Source organism: Taurulus bubalis (assembly GCF_910589615.1).
Source record: "Taurulus bubalis genome assembly, chromosome: 5".
In the NCBI taxonomy this organism is placed as follows: domain Eukaryota; kingdom Metazoa; phylum Chordata; class Actinopteri; order Perciformes; family Cottidae; genus Taurulus; species Taurulus bubalis.
Genome location: NC_136593.1, coordinates 29,741,557 through 29,765,251, shown reverse-complemented (window position 1 = coordinate 29,765,251; position 23,695 = coordinate 29,741,557). Strand labels below are relative to the sequence as shown.

Sequence of the window (23,695 nt, the reverse complement as noted above, 5' to 3'; positions counted from 1 at the left end):
GGTCAGATACACACCTTTCTCTTCAGAGTCGGAGTCTGAATCCACCAGGCTCTCGTCACTGTCAAACCCTTCCTCTTCCTCCTCTCGGCCTTCCTCTTCGTTCTCATCCTCCTCACAGCCGCTCTCCTCCTGCAGTGGAGACATGACGTCCTGCACACAGAGCGTCAGACCGCTGACATGATGAACATCTAATACCAGAACTCGTCTATGAAATCATGTATTCCTGCAGAGGAGAGGATTCTGGGTAAGGATGCCCTGCAGAGCGATGTATACTCAGAGATCAGAGGTAGTGGTTACAGAGCAGCTGTTGTTTCAGGTGGATGCTGGAGCAAAGACTAGACCCCCTGTGGTTTAATCTTCCTTAGTGTATGACCCGCCCACAGAAGTGATTGATTACTTGATAAGGGGATGGCAGAACATTTGCATTTGACAGAAGATGATGTGCACTACAGGTTAGTAGAAGATAACTCTGTAACGCCCATGCTTCTCCCCGTGTGAACCAGCTACCTCCAGGTAGTTGTCGTCTGAGTCCATCTCTCCGTTCTCTGCACTCCGTCCGTTCTCGCCGTTCTCGTGAAGCTTCACTCGCTTCTTCAGACCTTTCTCCAACTCGGGACTACAGGAGGAGAGCAGCGTCATATCCATATCAGTAATATGAGCTGTGTGGCCATGAGCGCGTCTCAGGTTCACAAGAGCAGTGAAACATATGAATCAAATGGTAGACATGTAAATAAATGTCAGGAGGAGAAGAGGACGAACGAGATCACATCAAGCTGAGGTGTTTGAGTTCTATGAGGAGAAAAGAGCTGTGACTCCTGGAGACTTCCTGCTGTGTATTACATTATATTCTGTATTGTTTTCCACAACGTCTGGACCGCATCCCTCGCTCCTCACCTCGTCCTTCTCTGCCTCCTCTCCTTCTTCTTCAGCCTCTCGATGTCCATCTTAGCCCGGCGCAGCACGTCAGTCATCTCAGCCTCCATTGACCGCGCAGCGGGGGAGGAGCCGGGGGCGTGGCCGGGGGCGTGGCCAGGGTCGGGGGCGGGGCCGAGGGAGGAGGCGAACGGGGAGCGAGAGGAGAGCCGGGCCGCCTGCCGCCGCAAAGACTCGTTCATGGCCTCGCTCTCAAGAAGCTTGGATCTGAGGAGGAGGAAAGAAAAGTCATCCATCATTCTGAGAAGAGGAGGAAACATCTCTCTGAATATAAACAACTCTTCTTCAATAACACACTTTTTAACCTGTAGAGCCGGGCATTACCAGAAGCACATGGTAGCTTATTTTAGCTAGCACTAGCTTGTATTACATTATAATCAGGGTTCATCCACATTCTGACCAATGAGTCCATGACTTTAAACCAAATGTCCGTTACAAGCATTTAGTGAAGTCTGGGTGTAAACAGTAAAAAGTGAGTAAATGTAGTATTTAAACTAACAATGAGAACACAAAGCATACAGTAAACCTTAAATGACACAAATGAATGAGACAATAGTTTGATTAAAAGAATAAACATTTATATAGATGCCTGTATGTATGCCTGCTTATATTTTGAGTCTTTCTTTTAAAAGCATATTCATTATTTCAAACTCAGCGTAAATGAATGACATGAACACATGAATATAACACATTTACATGAACACATGAATATAACACATTTACATGACTTTTACTAAACTTTGGGGATTTTAAAATTCCATGACTCTTCCAGGTTTTCCATGACCGTAAGAACCTTGAATATTATATTATATTGCAGTATAACTAACATTACTGAGTCAGTTCACCGAGTGGTTTGTGGTGGGCGTGGCCTGTGGTGGGTGTGGCCTGTGGTGGGCGTGGTATGTGGTGGGCGTGGCTTGGGATCAGTCGCACGAGACGAGTCATACCGCTCTCTGGTCAGAATGACACTACAGGGCCAGGAGAAGCTTAGCTTAGCATTACAACAGCTGGCCTCTCTCTATCCAAAGGTAGCATCCATCATCTTTACACGCCGGTCCGACAGACCCGAGCCAGCTGCTCATCTTGAACCTCTAGCAGCTCCGTGTGGACCAGCAGGGGATAGACCTCATCTGACTCCTGCTTCCAGTGAGGAAATGAACCCAGACGGCTTGGAGCTCTTACCGGAGTTCTTCCACCTCTCGGATGTAGTTCTGTATCAAAGCACCGATCTCCTCGCTGCCCTCGCCTGTAATGAGAGGAGACGTCAGTCAGTGCAGCTGCATCATGGCCGCTCTAGAGGACTGACAGCAGGAACACGTACTTGACTTGGTCAGCAGAGCGCTGACCTCGTTGGCCAGCAGGTGTGTGACCCGGGTGTTGAGGTGGTCGATGGTCTCCTGCATGGCCTTCACCCGGAGGCGCATGGTGTCGCTGTCCCTCTGCAGCAGAGCGTTCTCCTGGTACAGGTCGCTGAAGCCCTCCGACCCGTCAGCTGCCACCCGCTTGCCCTGCAACCAGACCAGAGCGTCAGAACGCCTCCAGTAGAGCCGTCTCTCCTCCGTCCCGCTCTTCATCCTCCTCATCCTCACCGCCTTGTACTCCAGGAGCTCCGTCTGCAGCCGGGCTATCTCGGCCCTCAGGGCGCCGATCTGCTGGCTGGTCTTGTCCTGGTTCACCACCACCTTGTTGCGGATGTTTCGGGCGCGGTTGGCGTACTTCAGCGTGTTCAGCGTCTCCATGAAGTCTCGGTCCGACGGGCTGACGCAGGCGATCATCACGGTGCGGCTGCAGAGGAGTTATACGATATGGGCTGTTAAACAACGAGGACGCAGCAACGCATCATTGTCTACTAAACACACAACGAGGACGCTCTATCATCAACGAATCATCGTCTACTAAACACACAACGAGGACGCTCTATCAACGCATCATCGTCTACTAAACACACCATGAGGACGCTCTATCAACGCATCATCGTCTACTAAACACACCACGAGGACGCTCTATCATCAACGCATCATCGTCTACTAAACACACAACGAGGATACTCTATCATCAACGCATCATTGTCTACTAAACACACAACGAGGACGCTCTATCATCAACGAATCATCGTCTACTAAACACACAACGAGGATGCTCTATCATCAACGCATCATTGTCTACTAAACACACCACGAGGACGCTCTATCATCATCGCCTACTAAACACACAACGAGGACGCTCTATCAACGCATCATCATCTACTAAACACACCACGAGGACGCTCTATCATCAACGCATCATCGTCTACTAAACACACCATGAGAACGCTCTATCATCAACGCATCATCGCCTACTAAACACACCACGAGGATGCTCTATCATCAACGCATCATTGTCTACTAAACACACCACAAGGACGCTCTATTATCAACGCATCATCGTCTACTAAACACACCACGAGGATGCTCTATCATCAACGCATCATCGTCTACTAAACACACCACGAGGACGCTCTATCATCAACGCATCATCGCCTACTAAACACACCACGAGGATACTCTATCATCAACGCATCATTGTCTACTAAACACACAACGAGGACGCTCTATCATCAACGCATCATCGTCTACTAAACACACCATGAGGACGCTCTATCATCAACGCATCATCGCCTACAAAACACACCACGAGGACGCTCCATCATCAACGCATCATTGTCTACTAAACACACCACAAGGACGCTCTATCATCAACGCATCATCGTCTACTAAACACACCATGAGGACGCTCTATCATCAACGCATCATTGTCTACTAAACACACCACAAGGACCCTCTATTATCAACGCATCATCGCCGACTAAACACACCACGAGGACGCTCTATCATCAACGCATCATCGTCTACTAAACACACCATGAGGACGCTATATCATCAACGCATCATCGTCTACTAAACACACCACGAGGACGCTCTATCATCAACGCATTATCGCCTACTAAACACACCATGAGGATGCTCTATCATCAACGCATCATCTACTAAACACACCACAAGGATGCTCTATTATCAACTCATCATTGTCTACTAAACACACCATGAGGATGCTCTATCATCAACGTATCATCTTCTATTAAACACACGAGGACGCTCTATTATCAACGCATCATCGCCGACTAAACACACCACAAGGACGCTCTATCATCAACGCATCATCGCCTACTAAACACACCATGAGGACGCTCTATCATCAACGCATCATCTACTAAACACACCACAAGGACCCTCTATTATCAACGCATCATCTTCTATTAAACACACCATGAGGACGCTCTATCATCAACTCATCTATAACGCTCTATCATCAACGCATCATCTTCTATTAAACACACCACAAGGACGCTCTATTATCAACGCATCATCTTCTATTAAACACACCACAAGGACGTTCTATTATCAACGCATCATCTTCTATTAAACACACAACGAGGACGCTCTATTATCAATGCATCATCGTCTACTAAACACACAACGAGGACGCTCTATCATCAATGCATCATCGCCTACTAAACACACCATGAGGACGCTCTATCACCAACGCGTCATCTACTAAACACACCACAAGGACCCTCTATTATCAACGCATCATCGTCTACTAAACACACCATGAGGACGCTCTATCATCAACACATCATCTTCTATTAAACACACCATGAGGACGCTCTATCATCAACTCATCTATGACGCTCTATCATCAACGCATCATCTTCTAAACACACCACGAGGACGCTCCATTATCAATGCATCATTTCTACTAAACACACGACAAGGATGCTCTATTATCAACGCATCATCTTCTATTAAACACACCACAAGGACGCTCTTATCAACGCATCATCTTCTATTAAACACACCACAAGGACGCTCTATTATCAACGCATCATCTTCTATTAAACACACCACAAGGACGCTCTTATCAACGCATCATCTTCTATTAAACACACCACGAGGATGCTCTATCATCAACGTATCATCTTCTACTAAACACACCACAAGGATGCTCTATTATCAACGCATCATCTTCTATTAAACACACCACAAGGACGCTCTTATCAACGCATCATCTTCTATTAAACACACCACAAGGACGCTCTATTATCAACGCATCATCTTCTATTAAACACACCACGAGGATGCTCTATCATCAACGTATCATCTTCTACTAAACACACCACGAGGATGCTCTATCATCAACACATCATCTTCTCTTAAACACACAACGAGGATGCTCTATCAACACATCATCTTCTACTAAATGTCAGTAAATAGAGAACAGACTTTTATGGACTTTTGAAGATCAAATTTTTTTATTATCACAGAAATACATTATTTTTACAACATAAATTATTTGATTTGTGTTTGTGTGTGTGTATATATATGTATTTGTGTGTGTGTATATGTGTGTGTGTGTGTGTGTACCTGTTGCCTCCCAGTGAGTCCTGCAGCAGACGAGTGAGTTTGGAGTCTCTGTACGGGACGTGGCCTCCCTTCTTGGTCTGGTCCCCTAAAGCACTGATCACATTTCCCAGTGCCAGCTACAACACGCACGCACGCACGCACGCACGCACACACACACACACACACACACACACACACACACACACACACACACACACACACACACACACATAAATTAACATGCAGACATTTAAAGGTTCTCAATACGATATTCAGAGCAGAGGAATCATTTTCTTACAGCTCCTTTTTTTATATTACACACACACACACACACACACACACACACACACACACACACACACCAGTCCACAGTTGATGGAGATGCCTTCGCGGGCTCTCTCTCCGGTCGCTCCGGTGCGTTTCAGCCTCTCGGAGCCGGCCAGATCCACGAAGTGGAACTTGGCCATCAGGGTCTCGAACTCAGGCTGAGCGATGGGACTGGATCCCACGCCGTTCTGCTCGCCACCGGCTTCTCCTGCTCCGTTCTGCTGGGAGGACAGAGCACAACTGGAAATGACTTCATGAGTGGAGAACGTCTTCCACTAAAACATCAGTTATTTCATCAGCTTCAAACCTAAATTAAAGCCCCGCCCCCTCACCTGCTGGCACACTCTCATCTGACACAGGTGGATGGTGAAGATGGCGTGCGAGCGCGAGCTGGTGGCGTTCATCTGGGTGCTGGCTGTGGTGCGGGACAGAGCACCGTGCTTCAGGCACTGCAGCAGCTGCAACACACACACACACACACACACACACACACACACACACACACACACACACACACACACGTGATTAAGGCGCCTGACATAAAGGACTTCTAGGCCAACACACACTAGAAGAGAGGAACTGTATCGGAATATAATTGTGGACAGAAACTCTACGTAAAGAGATGGAATCAATGTAAGAAGGATGACTGCAGATGAGACAGATACGATACACACACACACACACACACACACACACACACACACACACACACACACACACACACACACACACACACACCTCCTCCTCCGAGGTCACCAGGCGAGACGTGACTCCAGTGGTGTAGATGCTGCCGCCGGCGTCTTCATGGATCTTAATGTTGGACTTCCGGTTCCGGTTCTCTGGATCTCTGGCTTCGTCAAACAAGTCCAGGACCTCTTCGTTGTACAGCTGCAGTATCACACACATCATTATATTATATAATATATCGAGTTATGTATTAATTATTATGTATTATTAGAGATGTGTTGAGCACTTTGTCACATCCCGTTCTCACAGTTTCTTATTTACACACCAAAGAGGGCAAGGGTCACAGAGGTCAGCCCAAAACCCAGCTGCCCCCCCCCCCCCCCCCCCCCCCCCCCACACACACATCTGTTATCCGTCAACAGAGATAACCTTGTGACCTGAGAACAAACACATGTCCAGCAGAGAGCAGACGGGGAACTAATACATAAATAAGAGAACGCTAGAAAGATATTTGATTGTAATTATATTACAGAAATCTTATTAAATTATTAAAGTAATTGGATCACACACACACACACACACACACACACACACACACACACACACACACACACACACACACACACACACACACACACACACACACCTCCAGGAACTGGGCGCTGACTTTAAACTCGGGCGGCTGGGTCCCGGCCCCCTGGGCTCGCTCCCTGCGGGTCTGGATCCCGTCAAACAGCTGGTGGACGGCCCGGGGGATGATGCCCTGGTCCTGCGGGCCCAGGCCCACGTCGAAGCCCGTGCCCATGGTGTAGGTCTTCCCCGAGCCCGTCTGAGACACAGTTCATCAAGCATCACACGTCAAGAGCAGCAGCTTAGTTCACCTTCAATGCACCGTGTTGTAAAGTCATCATCAGTGTTCCAATAAGAAGCTTTATTTAAATCAAGGAGAACTGAACAGAGAAGCAATCAAACGTAAAAGCAAATCAACACAATACTGAAACACATTCTACATGAGAGTTGGAACAGAAGTGTATCGCATGAGTGTCACCACCTCGACTACGGGTTTGAATTTGCTTTGTTTGCTTTGCAGCTGCACTCTGGATATGAAAAATAAAAGAAATCCTGTATTGTTCCAAGACAGATGTGTTTTTGAGATCTGTCTAACGTTGGTGTGTGTGTGTGTGTGTCACCACTGGAGGGGTATTCAGGTTGCTTCTTGCTTTCTTCATCGATATATGTCTAACTTATTAAACATTATTTCACACAGAGAAGCTGCCTCCTCCTCCCACCTGTCCGTATGCGATCACCGTGGCGTTGTAGCCCTGCAGGCAGCCCTCGATGAGCTCGTGCACGCAGGCCCGGTAGATGTGCTGCTGCTCGGAGGCCGTGTCCAGCACGAAGTCGTAGGTGAAGGCCTTGTCTTTACCCAGCAGCACCTGGGGCTCTCCGGGCGTCACCAGGGTGCACACGTGGCAGCCCTCGATCTTCTCCTTGGCCATCTGGGGACGGATCCTGGAGGAGAAGAGTCAGACATTACTAATGTAAAACGGGTTTCAGGGTTTTTAGACCTGAGGCAGGCTGGACGGGGAGACGGGGATCTGTAAAATAATAACACATTTCAGAAGATGTGACCTTTAACACACATTATGCTTCATCATAGGAAACGTTAAATCACAGAATACGTATTCTGTTTTCTTCTGTTTCTAGGAGAATGACGTATTTTATCGTGGAACTATAAAGTATTACTAGTAAAGTATTACTACTATTACTATGATAATATCATTATAACATAATCTGATCCACAGATTATTAAATGTAGCATCATATCCTCTGACATTGTCAGTTCTTGTAAAGGATCAAAGAGACACCAGAGATAATTATTTTATGTTCCATATATTGTCAAAAAGCTGCTGTCTACATTACCCACAATGCAATTCACTTCACTGTACGGATGTGTGTGTGTTTGCTTGTAGCTGCTAATAGCATGTAGCCGCAGACTACAGAGGTCACGTCGCTAAACACACTCAGATGGATCCAGTTCTTCAGAAGGGAAAGTTCCTGATGGACCTTTGGGTGCCTCAAGGAGGAGAATACACCCTAACTTCATACTCAAGGAGGAGAATACACCCTAACTTCATACTCAAGGAGGAGAATACACCCTAACTTCATACTCAAGGAGGAGAATACACCCTAACTTCATACTCAAGGAGGAGAATACACCCTAACTTCATACTCAAGGAGGAGAATACACCCTAACTTCATACTCAAGGAGGAGAATACACCCTAACTTCATACTCAAGGAGGAGAATACACCCTAACTTCAAGGTCAGCTGACAGTCACACGCTCACCCTCCCATCTCCAACCCAGCGGTGGCAGACGGGTCGACTCGGCCAAAGAACAACTTACTGGATTATTAACACTCTCGACTAATGGATTCAATGAATTAATCAACAGATCTGTGAAACTAGGCGTCTCCACAGAGAACAGTATCCATATAGATGATCTTTACCCACCGCACCACCCTTCATCCAGAGGGCATTAACATGAGCATGCGTTTGATTGACTGGTGCTGCAGACGGTGGCGTGATGCACAGAGACAAACGAGGCATTGCTTCACTTTACAGAGAGGAAGTGAACAGTCAGTCCCAGAAGAGCAGCCCGGGGACAACGCTCAGACTCACAGCGTTTGTTTGTGCTGCTGATTTAGAAAGTGTACCCAATGAGTAAGAGCCATGAACAGGACCGCTGTGGGAGGAGCTGCAGGAAGGAGAGCATGAAGATGATACGTCATCAGCAGCTGCTAATCCTCTCAGACCGCTGGGCTTTCTGTCCTGACAGGAAGTTCATTGCAGTTAATTGCCTTCACCTTGCATCCCAGCTGTAAAATAATCCCTGATTTGATGAGTTTAAACTCTAAAGGAACGCGTCTGAACATCATTGAACTCAGTGACAGAATGAGGGCCGAGCACTTAAAGGTAGGCTCATTTAGTGTCTTGTTTGGCGGCTGAAAGCCTGGCAGGCATCGCTGCTGAAGAAGAAGTGACACGTTGCACTCCTGCTGCAGCACTGAGGACAGCAGACAATAGCAGAACCTCAGTCTTAGTATTACTGATCTCAGTGCTGCATTCGTCACGGTTGATCATGACATACTACTAGACAGACTGAAGTCTGGTAGGACTCTCTGGCGCAGCACTTAACTGGTTTGAATCCTACTTGAAGGACCGACAATACTTTGTGTCGGTAGCTAATTACACATCAGAGATGACTAGGATGACATGTGGTGTTCCCCAAGGTTCAATACTGGGGCCTCTTCTGTTCAACATCTACATGCTTCCACTGGCTCAGATTATGAAAAACAACAAAGTGTGTTATCATAATTATGCAGATGACACACAACTCTACATAACTATATCACCAGGGGACTATAGTCCCATACAAGGGCTGGTAACATAACTATATCACCATGGATTCAGACCTCAACCTGAACAGCCATATCAAGACAATTACAAAATCAGCCTACTACCACCTGAAGAATATATCAAGGGTTAGAGGACTTATGTCTCAACAGGATCTGGAGAAACTTGTCCATGCATTTATCTTCAGTAGACTTGACTACTGTAACGGTGTGTTCACAGGTCATTTATCTTCAGTAGACTTGACTACTGTAACGGTGTGTTCACAGGCCATTTATCTTCAGTAGACTTGACTACTGTAACGGTGTGTTCACAGGCCTCTGTAAAAAGTCAATCAGAAAGCTGCAGCTGATTCAGAACGCTGCAGCTGGAGTCCTCACTAAGACCAGGAAAGTGGATCACATCACTCCAGTTCTGAGGTCTTTGCACTGGCTCCCTGTCAAACAAAGAATTGACTTTAAAATCCTGCTGCTGGTTTATAAAGCACTGAATGGTTTAGGGCCTAAGTATGTTTGTGATCTGCTGCTACCTTATAAACCATCCTGACCCTCAGGTCGTCTGGGACGGGTCTACCAGATTCATTGATTTATCAATGTATGCATCCCACTACTGCATCTTATCGCTAAAACTGCACTGCAACTTTCATTCAACTTTTTTCTTTTTGACTGTTTTTTAATGTTTTAATGAATTTTCTTAACTGTTTTAAATCTTGTTTTCTTCTGCATTATGTTTCAATGCTTTGGTTTTATGTGAAGCACTTGTTGAAGCCTTGTTGTTGACATGTGCTTCACATAAACTTGCCTTGCAGCGCTGGAAGGAAACACTGCAGAGTTTACGCAATGTCCATTAAACAAGATGTGTCACATGACTGTTACTCTTGTACTCTCAGCGCTGCGAGGAGGACGCAGTGGGAGGTGATCTCTGAGCTGCAGAGGAGGCAGCATGGAGACAGAGAGCCGGCAGCATGGAGGCAGAGAGCCGGCTGCATGGAGGCAGAGAGCCGGCTGCATGGAGGCAGAGAGCCGGCTGCATGGAGACAGAGAGCCGGCTGCATGGAGGCAGAGAGCCGGCTGCATGGAGGCAGAGAGCTGGCTGCATGGAGGCAGAGAGCCGGCTGCATGGAGGCAGAGAGCCGGCAGCATGGAGCCCTCACTCAGTCACCACCCAGGGCCGTCTCCAGGGGGGCAAATCAAGTCCCCCGGGAACTCACGCCACAGGCTCCCTCTGGGATGCACACACACACACACACACACACACACACACACACACACACACACACACACACACACACACACACACACACACACACACACACACACACACACACACACACACACACACACACACACCCTAATGTGCCATGCTCAGCTCACACATGGTTCCTCTTAAATATGCATTAAGAGCCACACCCAGTGCTCACACTCACAACACTCCTTTTACCACACGGTGTGATGGTGCTGCACAGGAGGGAGGCGTCCAGCAGCTTCTCTATGTGATTTCATCTTCATACAGCTGCATTCACTTAAAAAACATGTCCGACGCAAACAAGCAATCTCACCCCTTTGAGCGCACACACACACACACACACACACACACACACACACACACCTGACAACAGCACTTCTTGGCCCTCTTTCAGGCCTTGAGGAGGCTCTTCCAGAAGGAATGAAAGACGTTATAGTATAATAACACCTCCTAGCATCATAACAGAGCGTGACCTGAAGCAGCTGCAGACAGACGAGTCCTTCATCTCTGGAGGTGACCTTCACACGGAGGTTAAAACATCCACACAAGTCCTGTTTAAGCCAACTATCAACATAAAGGGGACATGGCAGGAGGAGAGCGCTCTATGAGTGTGTGTGTGCGTGAGGTCATTCTTCTCTCCTTGTTTACATAATTCTTTTGTGTGTAATATTTCCAGGTGTAACACTTGACATTTAAATGAAATAAAGAAAAGTATACAGTATAGAGTGGGCTGGTGATTTAAACAAAGTATTTAAGTATCATTGCAGCTCTCTGTAAGGCACCACCATTTCTCAATATTCATACGTTGGACTCAGACAAAACGAGAAATGTAAAGACATCAGCTGGGACTGTCTGACAGCTTATACATTAATGATAATTCATCGAAAAGATGAGAGACACCAAAATAAACAATCAAAACCAAAGTATTGCAAGATAAAATATAGACGTCTACATTCAGAGTAAAGCATTCTCAAGACAAGTACATCAAACGAGAACACACACACACACACACACACACACACAGCCTGTCAGTGTTCCACAGGGAGAAGAAATGGAACAGCTATAAATAATCAATTCTCTCTCACACACACACACACACACACACACACACACACACACACACACACACACTCACTCGTGATCACACCACGGCTCAGCTGAGGAACATTTAAGCAGCTGAGCAAACAAAGGATGGGATCCAAAACATTGATCGGAACAGCCAACACACACACACACACACACACACACACACACACACACACACACACACACACACACACACACACACACACACACACACACACACACACACACACACACACACACACACACACACACACACACACACACACACACACACCCCTAGCAGCTAAAAATAGCCCTCAACACTGAAACTAAAAGAGTGTGTGAGTCTGAAAACAAAGAGAACCAGATTGTGGATCCCTGATGCGGCAAATTAAGGATTTATCTTTTCTCATCTTTGCACACTAACAGGTTTAAATAGCCTGAAGACGAAACAGAGTCCTGGTGAGCAACACACACACACACACACACACACACACACACACACACACACACACACACACACACACACACACACACACACACACACCTTGAGAGAGAGGTAATCTGCAGCGTGACCTCACGACCTTCTTGACATTTACAGCAAATCTCATAAAGTAAACAAACATGTTGAGAGGAAATCATAAACGCCAAAACAATGGCGGACTCCGTAGTTTTCTCTGGCCCGCTCCCGAACACGGTGACGGATGAGATGTATAGCCGCATGTCAGCTTTCCACCGCTGGTTGTCACGTGGTGTCCAGCAAACAATGTGGGCTTCGTAGATAACTGGAGGTCTTTCCGGGGAAACCCAGGTCTGATTAGGGGTGACGGCATCCATCCCACTTCGGATGGAGCGGATCTCCTTTCTGCAAATATGACCAAGTTTATTGGTCGACCTCGTACATGACAGACCAGGAAGCAGAAGCAGAGTTGTAGTCTTACACCCTTCTCTGCATTCCCTCTTTTCTTTAGGGCGGCTGCCCACATTTACTCTATAGAGATTGTGTCTGTCCCACGGCCACTTAAACTAATTAAATTAAAAGTAACCAAAAGAGGAGTTATAGAAAATAACCTCATAAAGGTTAACACCACTAATGCAAAAGTGCAACACGATAGGAGAGTTAAGTGTGGACTAAATATTAGATCTTTAAAGCTGTATTAGTAAATTAATTAATATCAGATAATGATATTGATGTGTTGTGTCTTACTGAAGCCTGGCTGAGACATGAGGAGTATGTCAGCCTAAATGAATCTACTCCTCCAAATCATGTTAATATGCACATTCCTCGAGGCACCGGCCGAGGAGGTGGAGTAGCTGCCATCTTTGACTCGGGTCTGTTAATGGGTCCTAAACCTGGATTGAACTGCAACTCATTTGAAAGCCTTGTTCTTAGTCTTTCACATCCAACCTGGAAAACAGTACAGCCCATTATGTGCTGAGGACTTGTCTCTGTACTGGTCTTGTTAGACCTTAGTGCTGATAAAGGACTTGTCTCTGGTCTTGTTAGACCTTAGTGCTGATAAAGGACTTGTCTCTGTTCTGGTCTTGTTAGACCTTAGTGCTGATAAAGGACTTGTCTCTGTTCTGGTCTTGTTAGACCTTAGTGCAGATAAAGGACTTGTCTCTGTACTTGTTAGACCTTAGTGCTGATAAAGGACTTGTCTCTGTACTGGTCTTGTTAGACCTTAGTGCTGATAAAGGACTTGTCTCTGTACTTGTTAGACCTTAGTGCAGATAAAGGACTTGTCTCTGTTCTGGTCTTGTTAGACCTTAGTGCTGCTAAAGGACTTGTCTCTGTACTTGTTAGACCTTAGTGCTGATAAAGGACTTGTCTCTGTACTTGTTAGACCTTAGTGCTGATAAAGGACTTGTCTCTGTACTTGTTAGACCTTAGTGCAGATAAAGGACTTGTCTCTGTTCTGGTCTTGTTAGACCTTAGTGCTGCTAAAGGACTTGTCTCTGTACTGGTCTTGTTAGACCTTAGTGCTGATAAAGGACTTGTCTCTGTTCTGGTCTTGTTAGACCTTAGTGCTGATAAAGGACTTGTCTCTGGTCTGGTCTTGTTAGACCTTAGTGCAGATAAAGGACTTGTCTCTGGTCTGGTCTTGTTAGACCTTAGTGCAGATAAAGGACTTGTCTCTGTTCTGGTCTTGTTAGACCTTAGTGCAGATAAAGGACTTGTCTCTGTTCTGGTCTTGTTAGACCTTAGTGCAGATAAAGGACTTGTCTCTGTACTGGTCTTGTTAGACCTTAGTGCAGATAAAGGACTTGTCTCTGTACTGGTCTTGTTAGACCTTAGTGCTGATAAAGGACTTGTCTCTGTACTGGTCTTGTTAGACCTTAGTGCAGATAAAGGACTTGTCTCTGTACTGGTCTTGTTAGACCTTAGTGCAGCGTTTGACACCATTGACCATGACATCTTATTACAGAGACTAGACCAGTTGATTGGTATTAAAAAGGTACAGCACTAAGCTGGTTTAAGTCGTATTTATCAGATCGATCTCAGTTTGTATTTGTAAACGATGAGGCCTCGATGACCACCGGTGTTCGTCATGGAGTTCCACAAGGTTCTGTGCTTGGACCAATTTTATTCACCTTATATATGCTTCCTTTAGGCAATATGATCAGAAACACTCCATAAACTTTCACTGTTATGCCGATGATACTTAACTATATCTGTCGATCAAGCCAGATGAAACCCACCAGGTCGCTAAACTTCAAGTGTGTCTTAAAGACATCAAAACCTGGATGACCTGCAACTTCCTGCTGCTGAACTCCGACAAGACTGAAGTTATTTTACTCGGCCCAGAACACCTCAGAAATCAAGTATCTGATGATATGGTTTCTCTGGATGGCATCGCTCTGGCATCCACCACCACCGTAAGGAATCTCAGAGTTATTTTTGACCAGGACCTGTCCTTTGGCTCCCACGTGAAACAGATCTCAAGGACCGCCTTTTTTCACCTACGGAACATCTCAAAGATCTGGCACATCCTGTCTCCACGCGATGCAGAAACATTGATCCACGCATTTGTTACTTCAAGACTGGATTACTGTAACTCCGTATTATCAGGCTGCTCCGGTAAATCCCTTGGATCTCTCCAGTTGATCCATTATGCTGCAGCTCGTGTACTAACGAGGACACGAAGAGAGATCACATTACTCCTGTACTAGCTGCTCGCCACTGGCTTCCTGTAAGACCGAGAATCATATTTAAAATCCTTCTCCTCACCTACAAAGCCTTAACTGGTGATGCACCATCATATCTTTAGGAGCTTATAGTGCCATATTACCCCACGAGAGCATTACGCTCACTGAATGCAGGGTTACTTGTGGTTCCCAGAATGTTAAAAAGTAGGTTGCGCGCTAGAGCTTTCAGTTATCAGGCTCCTCTTCTGTGGAATCAGCTTCCACTTTCAGTCCGGGGGGCAGGCAGTCACCTCATTTAAGAGTAGACTGAAGACTTTCCTCTTTGATGGCGCTTATAGTTAGGGCTGTTTCAGGCTTATAGTTAGGGCTGTTTCAGGCTTATAGTTAGGACTGTTTCAGGCTTATAGTTAGGGCTGTTTCAGGCTTATAGTTAGAGCTGTTTCAGGTTTATACTTAGGGCTGGCTCAGGTTTACCTGGTCCAGCCCCTAGATATGCTGCTATAGGCCTAGACAGCTGGGGGACATCTTAGGATACACTGAGCTCCTTCTCTCCTTCTCTTCCTCGTTCGCTCCTCCTCTCCTCTTCATCTCTTCTTTCTCTCCTTCTGGATAAATTATTGTCTCTTCAATCCACATTACTAAATCTACTTTTTTTTCCGGGAGCCTCTGTGCTTCCTCGCCTCAAGTGCCCATGGATCATGGCTGTCTGGAACTAGTCCTGCCTCCTGCCAGGCACAGCGCCAGGAACGGATTTGCCGGGGGGCACTTTTATTTTTTACTGCCACGTCGTACCCGTGGTGCGTAGGCACAACAACTAGCACTTTGTGAGGCAGCAATATTTCATTTTCACAGGATACAGCTGAGGGCACAGCGGGCGCTACTTACGTGACAGGGTAGGAACTTTAGTCAGGGTTGCACATTTATGAAATTACACCCGCGAACTGCATGCTGGGTAAAGCTCGCCCACTTATCATGAAGAAGTCTCCTGTGCGATGGAGTTTGACAGGTCAACCCAGCATGCAGTTCGGCGGTGTAAGTTTATAAATGTGAAACCTTAACTGAAGCTCTTACCCCTGACACATAAGTAGCTCCTCCCGCTACGCCTTGAGCTAATGCTGTGAAATGTTATGTTGCTGCCTGCCGAAGAGTGACATCAGTCGTTACGGCAATGTGCAACCTAAATTCATTCCCTATGGAAGTTTGAAACCGGTGAACCACACAGCACTACATGTGACAAGTGACTGACAGACCAGTCCGTCCAGGGCGGGCCCGGCACCCCAAGGCCCGCTCATAGCGCCGGGCCTGTCTGCTGCCATGGATCGTGGTTATCTGGATCGTGGTCCATGCCTACTACTCATTATACGTTACGTTAACCCTGCACCTCAACAACTGTCCAATCAGAAGCCTGAAAATAACCACGGCGGTTACCATCAAGCCCAGAGTCCCAGTAGAGTTAGCACACGCACACGCACACGCACACACACACACACACACACACACACACACACACGCCAGCCCATGCGTCCTGGTTTTCTTTCCTTAGTCCATTTATCAGAGGACCTCATCGACTCTCTTCAGGTTCTCATCTCGTTCCAGCGTGGCCCCTCCCCCTCCTCTGGCCCCTCCCCCTCCCTGTTATTTTCTTTATCGTCCCGGTCCAGGAAAACGTCCTCTGCTCTTCTTTGTTCGCTCGTGTCCTCGTCCTCACACCTCTGCTGCTTCACGCCGTGTGTTGCCAGTGAAAACAAGAGTATGAGGAGGACGCTTGACTGAAGCAGCAGAGGGTTCCACTTCCTGTCTCCTGATAACAGCCCAGACTAACCGCCTCACTTCCTGTTTCAATCCATCACATATCATGGGAAAATACACATATCCATCATCTGGTCGCATTGTGTTTCAAAAGCAAACACACAGCCTCCTCCTCCATCACATGACCGCTGGAGACTCAGAGCCGTCCAGGTGACACACTGATCCGGGTTGAAGGATCTTTAAATAACAATTGATTTGGTTTGGAGGATCACGATGCACTGATCTCAGATCAGTGTCCAAGTCTCCAAAGATCCTCTCATTCATGTGGATCAGAACCAATCTCGTTGTTTCCTTCCCTGTCCCATCCCACACACAGTAATTCTTCTGATTCATGTCACGTGCATGCAGCGGTAAAATAAGTATTGAACACGTCACCATTTTGCTCAGTAAATATATTTATAAAAGAGCTATTGACATGTTCACCAGATGTCGGTCGCAACCCAGGTAATCCAGACATACAAAGAAAACCAAACTAAAACGTTCAGAAATTAAGTTATGTGTAATAAAATGGAATGACAGGGAAAAATATTGAACACGTTTACTGCAATGCATTTAATGCTTGTATTTCATACTTGGTACAAAAGCCTTTGTTGGTAACGACAAACACAACGGTCTTGAAGCCTCTTGTATGAACTCTGATCTTTAGTTCTCTCCATAGATTTTCTTATTGTTGCAACATACTGATGCATTGGTTACAGAAGGATTTCTAAATGTTCCAGTGAGCATTGTTGGGTTCATAATCCGGAAGTGAAACAAACATAATTTCAGCATAAACCGGCCATGACCAGATGCTCCTCACAAGAGTTATGGCAGAGGGACATTTCATTACACATAACTTTCTGAACGTCTTGGTTTGGTTTTCTTGGTATGTGTGATTACCTGGGTTGTGACCGACATCTGGTGAACATGTCAATAGCTCTTTTAGAAATATATTTACTGAGACAAATGGTGGCGTGTTCAATACTTATTCACCTGCCGTGTGTCTGTGAAGCAGAACTCTTGTTGTGTTCTGCACACAAAAGATGGATTTTCCAAACGAATCCAATAAGCTTATTCTTTCTGTCTCAACAGGAACAATATCTCCAATGATGAGTAATGTGCAAAGAGATAACTATCAGCGGCTCCTCAGGTGCCATTGTACTGGCATGCTGTTGCTTTGGGTTTATGACAACGTCACAGATTGGTCCAGTCTGGAATCTTTGTGGAGTTTTTATGCAGAGTTACTGTCAGATGACATAATACAATGGCTGGGTTAAATAAGTTGTTTGTGTGTACATTACAATGCATGAAATATGATAATTAATAAGGAATATTATTATGAGGGATTTGTAATTGTATGCATATTAAGGTCATTTTTATTACTGTGTAATGATGTCCATGTGTACATTGCAATGCTTAGGATGAATTATTGTTTATCAGGTCACAGAGCCACTAGTATGCTGAGGGTCACATGGTAATTTACACATAGAATGTGGTCGGGGGTTTTACAAGGGAGCATTTGGTTTTAAGAAGAAAGGGGACTGGACCACCTGTGGTCTGGGGAATCTCTACTGTTCTTATCAGGCGCAGTGGGGGAGGTAAAGAGAGTCTGTGGAAGGATGACTGAAAGCTGTAGTCTCATCAGTTGCAACATATAAAACTGAATAACAATTCCTTCTAGAACAGGGGTCAGCAACCTTTCGTATCCAAAGAGCCATTTTGACCTTTTTCCACCAAAAAAAAATTGTCTGGAGCCGCAAAAATGATTTGATATCACAGCTTCTGAAGTTTTATATATAGTCATATTATATATACAAAAACTATAATTTGTTGTATTTATGAAATTATAGAACAAGAATAAAGAATTTTTTTTACATTGTATTGCTATAATACCTGTTTATAACTATCAAACAAAAAATAGTCATGTGTCGGCTACATTAAGGTTAATTAAAAACACCACTATACAGCCCTTCAGGTCTATCTATACGTGTGGCTCATGTGGTAGAGTGTTAGTCCTGTAACTGCAGGTAGCAGGTTATACCTGTCCTCCTCACTGAGCTTTACATTTTAAACGCATATCTTTTGCTACGTTTACACTGAGCGTCCTCCTCACTAGAGCACCGCAAACGGAGGACGGATCCGTGTTTACTAGCGGACGCCTCGGTGTCTCATGAGCCGACACAGAACCAGCAGCAGGAGTGGAGTCTGGAGACGTGATCCACTTCCTGAAAGTAGATCTACTTTACTCAGTTTGCTGCAGCAGTTGAGGAATCGCTCTTCTGCACGCGAGGGCGGGGCTCTGAGTCACGAGGAGCAGCTGCAGGGCGTGACGCACATTTAGTGAAAGAAAGGTTTAAACATTTATTTTCAGTGACACAATATCACCTAAAACTCCAAGATAAGAGGACTTCCCTTTAAAAGTTTTTCCACTGGGCAAAAAAAAAAAAATTTTTATTTATTTTTTTGTCAAAGCCTCAGGGAGCCGCAACAGACGAGCTAAAGAGCCGCAACAGACGAGCTAAAGAGCCGCAACAGACGGACTAAAGAGCCGCAACAGACGGACTAAAGAGCCGCAACAGACGAGTTAAAGAGCCGCAACAGACGAGCTAAAGAGCCGCAACAGACGAGCTAAAGAGCCGCAACAGACGAGCTAAAGAGCCACAACAGACGAGCTAAAGAGCCGCAACAGACGAGCTAAAGAGCCGCAACAGACGAGCTAAAGAGCCGCAACAGACGAGCTAAAGAGCCGCAACAGACGAGCTAAAGAGCCGCAACAGACGGGCTAAAGAGCCGCATGCGGCTTCGGAGCCGCGGGTTGCCGACCCCTGGTCTAGGTCAAATAGTGCGTTCGTAAACACAGGAGGGCGGAGTGAGGACTTCAGGTACCGGAAAACATGAATGTTATGGAGCCATCTTCAAAACCTGTGCCAAGAGAGACTCCGCCCCTGTGGGACTTTTAGCCAATCACATGCCGTAGAACTAACCAATGAGTGGCCTTAAGCTCTGTGAATGAGACCTATAACTAACTCGTGAGCAAGAAGAGCGGCCCTTTTTAATCCCCACGTGACTGGACGAGACCTGCGGTCTGGAGTTCGTTGAGGAAGGAGGGGCCCGATCGGGTTTGCATAAGCTGTTCTGTCATCATTCTTTTATTAAATAATTATTAGTATAACTCTTTTTGGACTCCGGACCTTATTCCCCACACCACCTCCCAGGATCTGAACATATATTTTACAGGACCAAAGACTAAACCTTCATTTCAGACTCTCTCCTCTCCACGTGGGCAGCAACACCAGGAGGAGGGGGAACTGAATATCCTCATTGAGATCATTATTATTATTATTATTATTATTATTATTAAGCACTCAGCAGAAAGACAAGTGTTGACCCCGTCCTCACACAACACATTCCTTTGTGCAGTGACTGCTGAGCTCCAGCGGCCCTGTGTCCTGACACTGAGCGGCTGCCTCTACTGTCTGACAGATTAATATCGGTGCAAAACAACACACACTGTTTATCAGTAAATACATGCTTTTTCAAGCCTTACGCATTTTTTTCAATTTAATTCAGTTTATTTTATATAGCCCAACATCATAAATACAAATTTTCCTCAGAGGGCTTTACAGTCTGTAACATAACATCCTGACCCGGGACCTCACACCGGATCAGGAACAACTCCCCAATAAAGAGAGTAACAACCCTTTCACCGGGAAACAGGGAGAACCTTCATAGAGCAACAGAGGAGGATCCCTCTCCTGGATGGACAGAGCAATAGATGTCATGTGACCAGAATGAACAACGTAACAGAGTTACAGCACATTACATGAATGTGACAGAAACTATTCATATCATTTATTTATGTTACTACGTCCTCCACATAGAGAATATTTCACTAAAAACTGGAGAATGTTGTGATGTCCTGCAGGTCAAAGTCATCTGTAATGTTCTTCTGATGAACTCTAACAGGCTGAAGGTGTTGCCCTTTAAGCCTCAGTCTGTGTGTGGTTTACACGTGGTTACCCAGAATGCTGCAGGATGCATGCTAACTGCTCCTTACAGACTGCTGGTGGTCTGTTGGCTACACAAACACTGCAGGCTCAACTGCTCATAAAACCTCACAGCGCTCTGCACACACGGTCTCCATTTATTAAACAAGTCACTGAAAAGTATCTTTTTTTAACTACATTCAGACTAAAAGCTGTGCATGTATAAGTTATAATGCAATGTTGAAGCAACTCATCCGGTCATATTACACAATAACATCATGTCTCATTCTGGATTGACTCCAAAGTCCTACTACTCACCCATGGGTGCAGAAATGGACATGCACCTCCCTACAAGAACTCACCCCCCAAACCTGCACCCACACCCTCACATCCACACACCACTCGCTCCTCCGGGTCCCCAACACCAAGCTCCACCAGATCGTGTGTGTGTGTGTGTGTGTGTGTGTGTGTGTGTGTGTGTGTGTGTGTGTGTGTGTGTGTGTGTGTGTGTGTGTGTGTGTGTCACAGAGAGGGGTACAAACAGTATTTTTTTCCCCTATATTTTTTTTTCAAGAGTAAAAATATAGACTATAATAGTAAAATGATAGTAAAATGACAAACATTCCTAAAAAGTGTTCTTTTGGTCACACATTGAAAAACATCCTAAAAACAATGAAGGACAAGAAGAAAGCCAGAAGAGTGATGACCTGGAACAAAGATCTATCTGTCTATCTATTACCACACACACACACACACACACACACACACTTACTTAACCCGTCCCGGCCCTCACCTCACAGACCGGCGGCCCGAGGCCACAGGGCTCTCACGCTCTCTCTCTCTCACACACACACACACACACACACACACACACACACACACACACACACACACACACACACACACACACACACACACACACACACAGAGAGGCCACAGGGATCACACACATGGTGCACATTGGTTTGACCGCTTGTGTCAGCGCTCCGTGTTCATCCACGAGTCTTCCTTCACGGAGCCGGACTCCTAGCCCAGAGACGTCCTGCATGACCGGTCCACTCAGGAACTCCTTCAGAGACCCGTCCTGATCGGGGTTCAGGTCTACACTCGGCTCAGAGACCCGTCCTCATCGGGGTTCAGGTCTACACTCGGCTCAGAGACCCGTCCTCATCGGGGTTCAGGTCTACACTCGGCTCTCGGCTCGTTGCCTCGTGGAAATCAACACGATGAATCCACGTGACAACAAACCAGCAGCTTTCAGCTGGAATGGGAAGTGAAGCCATGACTCCAGAGTGGGACAGTGGGAACGGTTTCAGGTCTTAAATATCACGTGAGTACCGTGGTAGAGGGACACGCATGTAGCACAACAGAGCGGTGAAGGACCTCCACGGATTAGATTTACTGTCTGAGCCTCACACCAAACTCTCCTCATATTAACGTCTATAAAGTGAATGAGTGCTATAAAGCGCTTCACTCAGAGGAACTAACTTCTCCCCGTGTCAGACCAGTGACCTTCATTCAAAGTGAGTTGAGCATCTCTCATCATCGCGCTTCATCGGAGTCGATTCTGGGTCAATCCCCACTTCCCCCTGTCTGCTGCTGCATGGGGGAGGGGCGGCAGACCGCATCTAATTAGCTTCCTGCCTCCTCATGACGGCCTCAGGGCCAGCGAGGTGCGAGACGTTTCTGCTTGATTATAATGAACTCCACGTCTGAAACAGGAAGCACAGGCAGGACGATAACATCGCTTCTTTATGGTACTGGATGCTTTTAGCTAAAGTGCTTCTTCGTGTGCAGTTGCAGTCGATACTAGAAGCTGGAGAGTGATTTACTCAACTGATGACCACAAACTAGTTCACAGCGTCGCCATGAATTGGTGCGACAGTAAATAACAGCGGTGGCACCGAGAGGGTGGAGCCAGGAGGGCTCATGAAGAGATCAAAGGGGAAAGAAAGCGCCAACAAGAAGTCCGTAATAAAGACCATGTGCTGCATGCGGATGTGCTGCATGTAGATGTGCTGCATGCGGATGTGCTGCATGTAGATGTGCTGCATGTAGATGTGCTGCATGTAGATGTGCTGCATGTGGATGTGCTGCATGTAGATGTGCTGCATGTAGATGTGCTGCATGTGGATGTGCTGCATGTGGATGTGCTGCATGTGGATGTGCTGCATGTAGATGTGCTGCATGTAGATGTGCTGCATGTAGATGTGCTGCATGTAGATGTGCTGCATGTGGATGTGCTGCATGTGGATGTGCTGCATGTAGATGTGCTGCATGTAGATGTGCTGCATGTAGATGTGCTGCATGTGGATGTGCTGCATGTGGATGTGCTGCATGCGGCTCTGAAGGCCCGCTGGTTTCCAAAATCATGTTTTCATACACTGACCTGTGTGAAGGAAAGTTACCTCACAGTGGAGACGAAGATAGACAGCAGGCGCGCGCACACACACACACACACACACACACACACACACACACACACACACACACACACACACACACACACACACACACACACACACCTGTGCATGGTGCCATATGTGGATGATAAAGTTCAACACAGAGGCCAAAAGCCTTTGTGTTCCCACTCTGTTCGCTGGCTGCAGACCATGCTTTCTGTCAGGAACATGCACACACATGTTTGTTCTCTTCAAA

General features: G+C 46.2%; 1 protein-coding gene across 1 annotated transcript in view; it reads right to left on the bottom strand.

The window, feature by feature from the left end:
• The window catches only part of kif21b (kinesin family member 21B), a gene marked incomplete at both ends in the record, with an annotated part of 75,653 nt that overhangs the window by 42,089 nt on the left and 9,869 nt on the right, over nucleotides 1-23,695 (bottom strand). The window contains 12 exons of the mRNA XM_079218658.1: nucleotides 15-150; nucleotides 508-616; nucleotides 895-1,140; nucleotides 2,116-2,179; nucleotides 2,255-2,441; nucleotides 2,523-2,718; nucleotides 5,397-5,512; nucleotides 5,738-5,923; nucleotides 6,035-6,160; nucleotides 6,441-6,590; nucleotides 7,036-7,218; nucleotides 7,679-7,901. Coding sequence (XP_079074784.1) covers nucleotides 15-150; nucleotides 508-616; nucleotides 895-1,140; nucleotides 2,116-2,179; nucleotides 2,255-2,441; nucleotides 2,523-2,718; nucleotides 5,397-5,512; nucleotides 5,738-5,923; nucleotides 6,035-6,160; nucleotides 6,441-6,590; nucleotides 7,036-7,218; nucleotides 7,679-7,901 — 1,922 coding nt within the window. The remainder of the gene's footprint in view (nucleotides 1-14; nucleotides 151-507; nucleotides 617-894; nucleotides 1,141-2,115; nucleotides 2,180-2,254; nucleotides 2,442-2,522; nucleotides 2,719-5,396; nucleotides 5,513-5,737; nucleotides 5,924-6,034; nucleotides 6,161-6,440; nucleotides 6,591-7,035; nucleotides 7,219-7,678; nucleotides 7,902-23,695) is intronic.